At 41.6% G+C, this 8,388-nt stretch overlaps 1 protein-coding gene across 1 annotated transcript; it reads right to left on the reverse strand.

Annotated features, from left to right (window-relative positions):
- Positions 1-3,415: 3,415 nt before the first annotated feature.
- On the reverse strand, positions 3,416-4,969 carry LOC108243638 (tripartite motif-containing protein 35-like). Its single transcript, XM_037975091.1, has 2 exons — positions 4,938-4,969; positions 3,416-4,732 (listed from the first exon to the last, which is right to left on the reverse strand). The coding sequence occupies exon 2, from the start codon at positions 4,713-4,715 to the stop codon at positions 3,558-3,560; it is 1,158 nt and encodes a 385-aa protein (XP_037831019.1). The 5' UTR covers positions 4,716-4,732; positions 4,938-4,969; the 3' UTR covers positions 3,416-3,557.
- Between the last annotated feature and the right edge of the window lie 3,419 nt (positions 4,970-8,388).

Below are 8,388 nucleotides of genomic sequence, written 5' to 3' on the forward strand. Positions count from 1 at the left end.
CCCCACATCTGGGACACAAAGTCTTTTCCTCATGCATGGTTTGCTGTTTTTGTTTTCCCAAACTTTAGATTCACACAGATCTGAATGATTTTGAACTAAATGCTGAAAGTTTCCAAAAACCTGGGCGTGCAGAAGGTGAATGTTTTTTTTGTTTTGTTTTCCTTATTTTGCTGAAGAGCATAAAAAGTGTGGCGACAGTGAAGGAAACGGTCACCATTTTTTATCCGTAAGAAATCCAGCGAGCTGTTAGAGGAAGTGCTACCTGTAGCTGAAGTTTCCTCCAGGTGTTGTTTATCTGTCAGACGTTACTGGGAAGTGTGAGAAATGTGTGTGAGAACATGTTCACTCTGGTTTTAATTTAAATAAAGTCGTTCTTCTCTACATGTTTATCTGGAATTCTCTTTTCTCTTAATTGGAAACTGATGTGTGGCAGTTTAATCCAGTCCTCGTTTCTTTAGATTTTCCTTCCAAGCAGCCAGACTGAATCTTTTAAAGTAGTTCTGGTCAAAAGATCTCCAAATATCTTTCTCACTGTTTCAGTCCTCGTTCACCTGCTGGAGAGGGGGAGAGGTTTGACAGCTAACTTATTCAGTAGTGATGGTCAGAAGGAGTTTTCCAGTAAATTTGTTAATTTCTCCAGGCTTCAGGCAAATAGCAGCGCCCCCTGCTGATCCAAAGGTTTGACAAGAAATAATGTAAAATATGGGCTGTCACTCAATATTTGAACAGTTAGACAATAGGTGAATGTGATTAAAATAACATTTCCACCTGGTGACGTGTCTTTAAGCAGCACGGTTGCTTCCTGTGGAAGGATCTTGGGACAGTTTGTGGTTCTAAACCTGCATATTATTTAACATGTATAAAAGCCATCAGTCACAACGCAGCCCTCCTGTTTTACCACATATTTGAATATCAGTAACAGATTTATATGTTAAACATTTTTGGTTTTGTGCAGTTCAAAAAAAAGGTTTGAAATGTAAATTAACAGAAATATTTAAAGTCAAAAATTAGAGTTTTGGGTTAAATCAGAACTTTTATTGATCTCAGGTCAGTTTTATTTACACAGAACAACATTCAACAAACACAACATCCCACGACTCATTAAAATAATCCAAATATAAATGAAAATATTTACTCTGATCTGAGAATAAATGTTTGATCGTGTGATTCTGCAGAGTTCATCATCAGTCTGGATGTTTGTTTCCATCAGCAGAGCTCCAACTTCCACTAACCTCACCTGTTACCTGTTGATGATCAGCACACCTGGATTTACTGTCACCTGCTGTCAGAAGCAAACTACAACTTCCCATCATCCACTTCATGTCACATTCAGTTTGGAGCATCTGTACAGATTATTAAGTGAGATTTATTTACATAGAACTTTTTGGCAACAAGGCGATCCAAAGCGCTTTACAACAGAAACAACAACAGAATCAAATACAGATAAAAACATCAATCATGTATAATCTAAATGAAATATAGGATAATCTAAATAGAATCATCTAAACATGAGCTAAGACAGTCAAAATAGTAGCTAAAATAATCTAAATAAAATCATGATAAAGTTAAAGCTGAACTAAACAACAATTAGGAATCTAACAATCTAACAATATCTAAAATATGAGCTAAGATAAACTAAACTAAATGTACAGGAAGGCTAAATAAGCTAAAACATGACAAATGCTAAAACTAACAGTACCGAACTTTCTAAATAGTACCCAGGCCCTCTAAAATGGCCGACATAAGAATTACCAATTAAAATAGTGAAGGGTGGAAGGGAGGGGGAGTGAGAGAGATGACTCAGAAACAGTGGAAAGTGTGTGTGTGTTTGTTAGAGACGGTGAGACGACGGTGTAATGTATGTTGTATGTGTATGTTTGCAATTATTAACTAAGAGGACATTTTACATGGATACATACCACGCTAAGGAGACATTTGGAATTGTGAGGGCAGACCCTAAGTCCTCACAATTTTCACACTAATAAAACTATTGGAGTTTGCTTAGATAGATGCTAAAAGGGTAAATTAAAAAAAATTGACCATGTCCCCATAGTTCACATACATTTTTTTAAATTATTGAAACAACGCCCTTGCTGGTGGCTTTGGGTATTACATGATCTTATTAATCTAATTAGCAATGTCCTCACTATGTAGTATTCAGTCAGGTCATTATATTTAAGGTTGTTGTGTGTATTCAAAATATTAAGTGATATCTGTGTTGTATGGCTAAAAATAAATGTATGGATAGGGTCAACACTTCTGTAGACCAAGCAGAAAGTGGTGTCCCCATAATTAACCAACCAAACTTGTTTAAAAGAAGTGTCCTAATAGGTGACATTAACAAGTACGTGTGTGTGTGTGTGTGTGTGTGTGTGTGTGTTTGCAGATAAGTCCATGAATTACGTCACAGAGGCCATTGTCTTTGATAATGATGGAATGTTTATCAGCCAGCCCAGAGCAGATCCACAGATGTCCTTAGGCAGAGGGAGCAGAGCATCTCGTTTACGTAAAATTAAAGATAGCTGACCAAGGTCAGCCTAGGGGAGCCAAATTCAAAAACAATAATTGTTTTGGGTCTGGCAGATTTGTTTTCTGTCAGCCTTGAAAAGTCTTGCTGATACTTCTCAATGGCGAATCCAAACAGCCAAATTCCAGGACCATTCTGCCTGATTCGAGGGAGCAACTTCCTCCAAGATGTAACCCATATTATGAGTTCCAGAACAGCAATTCAGTCCGCGGCCCTGTAAACGGATCACATCCAACTTGCGATTCAGCTCCGTAACAGTCTGAGTGTAGTTTACAGAACCCATCAAACAAATTTTACGATAAGTCAGGTAACTGCTTAATCCAAACAGCAGAAATCCTGTTATCAAAAACCCAAATATGTGAAGATCGTCCAAAGACAAAAATTGTCAGACAAACAATATTCCATTTCCTCCAGGAATCCATTGTGTATCCAGCAAAAAAATGTCCCCTCAGGGTAAGTCAGAGCTCTTCCAAGTTCTGTCTTCCCATCAAGAAAGTTTGATCAATTGCGTTGAGAGACCAGCTGATCAGATCCATGGTTTAAAAATTTTGGAGAATATGTAAAATAAAGGCTCCGCAAAGAAAGCAGGGCAGAGAGGCAGAGGGGGGATCAGGAGACAGAGAGAAAACAAATATATATATTAAGCACATCTGAAGCTGATCAGTCAGATCAGATCAATACATCTCCAACTTCCTGTTTCAGATCACTGAGTTTCAAACTGATCAATAAGGTTTAACTTTGTTTTCAGCAGGAAGAACATCAGAGCTGCTGTTTGCTCACTGAGATTTTCACTGATGAGATTTTTATTTGATTTGAGGAAACAAGGACTGGAAACATCGTCCCAGTGAAAGTGTGTGTGAAGGTGTGTATGTGTGTGTTTGTATCAGGATCAGAGAACGACAGCTTTCCTCTGTTCCAGTCCAGATTCACTCTGATCCTCTGCAGCTTCTGCTGGACTGAGAGAACTTTGGGAGGAGCTGCTGGTGACCCTGCTATGTATTCATCTTGAAAGAACCCCAATCCCCATATTTCAGTCCCTACTCTTCCCTTCCTCTGGACAGACTCTGCTAACACACCGAGTATCCANTCCCTTCCTCTNNACAGACTCTGCTANCACACCNAGTNNCCANNCTTTACTGTCTCCAACATCAACATCCCAGCTGTGATTCCCTGAGTTAAATCCCTCAGAACTCAGAACAAACCAGAATTCATTAAACCTCTCAGGATTATCAGGAAGCTGCTGATCATCTCCTGTTCTCAGACTGGTCAGATCTTCAGACAGGATGAGGTATGGACCAGCTGTGTTTGGGTCCAGAATGATGGGAGTGTAGGAGACCACGTCCTTCATGTTGTTCCAGATGTTGAAGGCCAGGTTGCCCAGGTGTTTGGCCTGGTCTATCAGAGCTCCTGAGGGCAGCTGTGGATCATCCAGCAGGGGGCAGCGCTGGACTCTTTCCACTGCAGCCTTGTAGTTGTGCAGGAATGAGACGTCTTCAGCTCTCAGCTCCTCCTCTGTGGCTCTGACTGTGTCTGAAAGAGCTGCTATCTGTCTGCTCAGAGCCTCCATCTTGTCCTTCATCATCCCACTCTTCTGCTCCTCTTCCTCCCTCAGTGCAGCCAGCCTGGCCTCCTCTTCCTCTGTTAGAAACTGGTGAAGCTTCTTAAACTGCTCCTTAATCTGCCTCTCTGTGTGTCGGGCCTGGACCTTCATGTGTTCTGCTGTCTGATCCAACTCAGGTTGAACTTTCTTCTGGAGCTCCAGTTTCTGCTTTAATGGTTCCAGGGATCTCAGCAGATCCTCTCTGTGATCCTGAGCAGCTTCATCAATGGGTCTGAATCTGTGGTCGGTGTGTTTCTTTGAGTCTCTGCAGACGAGACAAACTGGTTCCTGATGGTCCAGACAGAAGAGTCTGAGTTTCTCAGAGTGCAGACTGCAGAGAGCCTCTGAAGCTCTCTGATGTTTCTCCTGTAAGAAGGACTCACAGAGGTTCTTCAGAGCCCGGTTACAGGGTGGATCAGACTTTGAAGATCTTCTCTTACAAACTGGACACTCCTGTGTTGGTTTCTGTCTCCACCAGTCCTTCAGACAGACTTTACAGAAGCTGTGGCTACAGGACAGAACAACAGGATCTCTGAAGACCTCCTGACAGACCGGACAGCAGAGATCCTCCTCTGATCTGGAAGCCATTTGGACTCTGAGTGAAGCTGAAGACACAAAAGACAAAACCTTAAAACAGGAAGTCAGTTTCCTGTTTGCAGAAAGATTCTTCATTTACTTTCACCAAGGGTTTCTTTTGTTTTTCCTTCAGCATCACTTTCTGTTTTAGTATTTTATCACCTTCATTTGTCTCTCATGTGTGTATTATCGTTCAGTTTTCAGTCTGATCTGTGTGATGAAAGTAAATCTTACCGTGTATCTTCGATGCGTCTCCTCTCTCTGAAACCTAATCAGAAACTAAAGCCATTTCCTGTTTTTTTCCAAGATTTTGTGACGTTTAAGGCAGATGTTTGTCATCTGACTGTTTCCTGTAAATTCAGAATCAAAGGAAACTTCATTGTTTTTCAGACCAAACCATGAGGAGTGTACAGCAGCTGAAAGTGCAATACTAACAAGTGGTTTGTGTCAGCTAGGAGGGAGAAGAGCTTAAAACTGAAAAAAATTGTTGTCTCAGACTTTAGAGTCACCTTGAGACTCAGATGGTTTCATTCTTGTATTTAGTCTTCATTCTTTCAGCTGCTTTAAAACTCAAACAGGTTTTCCATGTTTAGCTGTACAGTTCAGAATATAAACTTTATGATGACTGTAACAAACTTTCCTCAGAGTTGAGGTCATTCAGCTCTGACTGAACTTTGTCATCATTAAGTTCATTCAAACTCTGGTAAAATCAACAATCAGCAGCCAAACTCAACACTGACCACTTAACAAACTTCCCATCTTCATCCAGTGTGTCCTCCTCTTCCTCCAGACTGGCTGTCTTTATCCTTTAGTTTCCTCAGCACCAAACCTTTCTGGACAAAAGTTCAAGGTTCTGATCTTTGATCCAATTTGTCAACAGCGAATAATTTTTCTAGCTGTCCCAGACAACTGGAAGGAGAATTCTTCAGAGAAAACTCTGCCCCAGTGCTCTGCTATCAGTCCTTGTACTTCCGGCACTTTCAGGCTGTTCTTGATGGTTTCTTTGGACAGAAGTTGTCTCTCCCTGTTTGTCCCAAGGACATTGTCCAACAGATCTGCACTGACAGCAACATGATTCTGTAGTGCCTTGTTCAGAGCCTCCATTACAGATGGAGTTAGGAGTTCTGGGCCAAAAGGACATCAGTGTCCATCAGGGCAGCAACAGGAGCACCTGTTGGTGGACACCACAGGTGATCAAAGTCATCAAACTGAACCTTTAAGGACCAACTCCTGAAACAGCTGACAAAAAAAAACAAATGGCCACAAGAATTGAAGCTTCTGTGGTTAGGGAAGTAAAAGCTCAGGCACTGGAGGGATTTGGAGGAACATAGAGATGGACCTTTAACTGGGCCTAAGGAGGTGCAGATAAACTATTTAACTTGGAAAAGGGACACAGGACTTGTCTCAGGGTGTGCTTTGTTTGTGTGGAACAACAATGGACCAGATCTTCATCCCTGCAGAGCTGCTAAGAAGATAATGGAAGTTTATTGTCCAGTCTAAATGTGTTTTATGGACCTGGAGAAATTTAGTACCACAGAGAATTTGATTAGAGATGTTTGCAGAAGTACAGATTTAATGGCTGTCTGGTCCTTGTGTAAACAAAGCAAGAGTGTTTGCATTATTGGCACAAAGTGAAGTTCAATCTCTGTGCAGGATGGACTCCACCATGGCGGCCCCTCGTCTCTGATCCTGTTTGTGGTGTTCATGGACAGGATCTTAAGGAGCAGTCGTAGAGAGGAGGGTGTTTAGTTTGGGAACCTCAGGGTCTCATCTCTGCTTTTTGCAGATGTGGTTCTGTTAGCGTCTTTAAGTCATGACCTTCAGTGCAACCCAGGATGAAGGCCAGGATGAAAGTCAGCTCCTGAGGCCACGGGTACTAGGCCAGAAAAAGTGGAACACTCCATTCAGGTTGGAGATATGTTGCCATCAAATGAAGGAGTTCAAGTTTTAGTGGTTTAGTTTTGGTGTCTTGTTGACAAGTGATGACAGGATTGAGTGGAGGATGGATGACAGGATCCGGTCTGTCATGGTGAAGAAGGAGCTGAGCCAAAACCTGAAGCTCTCAAATTACTGGTCCACCTACAATTCAACCCTCACCTACTGTATGGTCATAAGAAATGGACCATAACCACAAAGAAAAAATAAATCCAGATCCAAGTGGTTAAAATGAGCTTCCTTCATCGGGTGGTCAGCCGCAACCTTAGGTGAATGGGTCAGGAGCTCCATCATCAGAAGGAGCTCACAGTAGAGATTCTCCTGGATGCTTCTCCACATTGAAAAAAGTCAGATAGACTGAAAACAGTTGGCTTTGTTGTGATTTATGTGAAAAGCATGTTCCAGTGTAGGTGAAAAAAGGTATTTCACACACACGAAATGATAGACAGGGACTTGTATCACATTTCAGTCAAATACGGGGGATTTATTGACACAACTGATCATCTTCAGAATTACCCCAAAATCCCAAAGCATCTTTGAAACTGGGTTGTATTTATACAGACAAAATAAATCGGTGTGTATGGCATATTTCTGACCAGTTCATGATTGGTCAAAAGTTTACATAACTCCTACGTCATTTGCAGGAAACCAGCCCAGGCCGCTAGATCAGTACCCAGCATAGACCCACTGTTTTCCAGGACCTGTCTTAACATTATTAACAACCTTTCTAACATATCCTTTCTATGTACTGTTCTGGAAAGTTCTATGCTCTCTAAACACATGAACATAACTGTTGTCACCTTTCCTCTTCCATACTTGGTAAACTTTGCAACATCTCTGCATCCTCCTCCACACCAGTCAAAGATGATTCTGTCCAAATCTGTGATGAAACATTGAATTTCTGGCGGTGGACTTACAAATCTCAGATCCTCGACAGATTCCAGTAGCTGGCTGTTTCAGAAATCCATCAGCTTCCAGAGAAGCTCTCCCATCTCTGCTACAGCTTATTGTTGGTCTGAATGCAAAGGATCTCATCGTTCTGGGGAATCTGAGCTGGAACTGGCTGCAACTGATGGACACTGATGTCCTTTTGGCCCAGAACTCCTAACTCCATCTGTAATGGAGGCTCTGAACAAGGCACTACAGAATCATGTTGCTGTCAGTGCAGATCTGTTGGACAATGTCCTTGGGACAAAAAGAGCAGAGACAACTTCTGTCCAAAGAAACCCATCAAGAACAGCCTGAAAGTGCAGGAAGTACAAGGACTAGAAAACAGAGGACTGGGGCAGTCTGGAGGAAGAGGAGGACACACTGGATGAAGATGGGAAGTTTGTTGAGTGGTCAGTGTTGAGTTTGGCTGCTGATTGTTGATTTTACCAGAGTTTGAATGAACTTAATGATGACAAAGTTCAGTCAGAGCTGAATGACTCTGTTATAGCAGCTGTAAACTTTATCACATGCGTGTTATCAGGTCAGATGTCATTACAGGACTGTCTCACTCTGCTGGAAAGGACAAGTTGGTAAAGAAAATGGATGGATGTGTAAACTTCAGAACACAACAGACTGTAACTCTGAGGAAAGTTTGTTACAGTCATCATAAAGTTTATATTCTGAACTGTACAGCTAATCATGGAACACCTGTTAGAGTTTTAAAGCAGCTGAAAGAATGAAGACTAAATACAGGAATGAAACCATCTGAGTCTCAAGGTGAGACAATAATTAACAGGTTTAAGCTCCGCCCCCTCCTGAT

This window comes from Kryptolebias marmoratus, linkage group LG4 (assembly GCF_001649575.2).
Source record: "Kryptolebias marmoratus isolate JLee-2015 linkage group LG4, ASM164957v2, whole genome shotgun sequence".
NCBI lineage: Eukaryota > Metazoa > Chordata > Actinopteri > Cyprinodontiformes > Rivulidae > Kryptolebias > Kryptolebias marmoratus.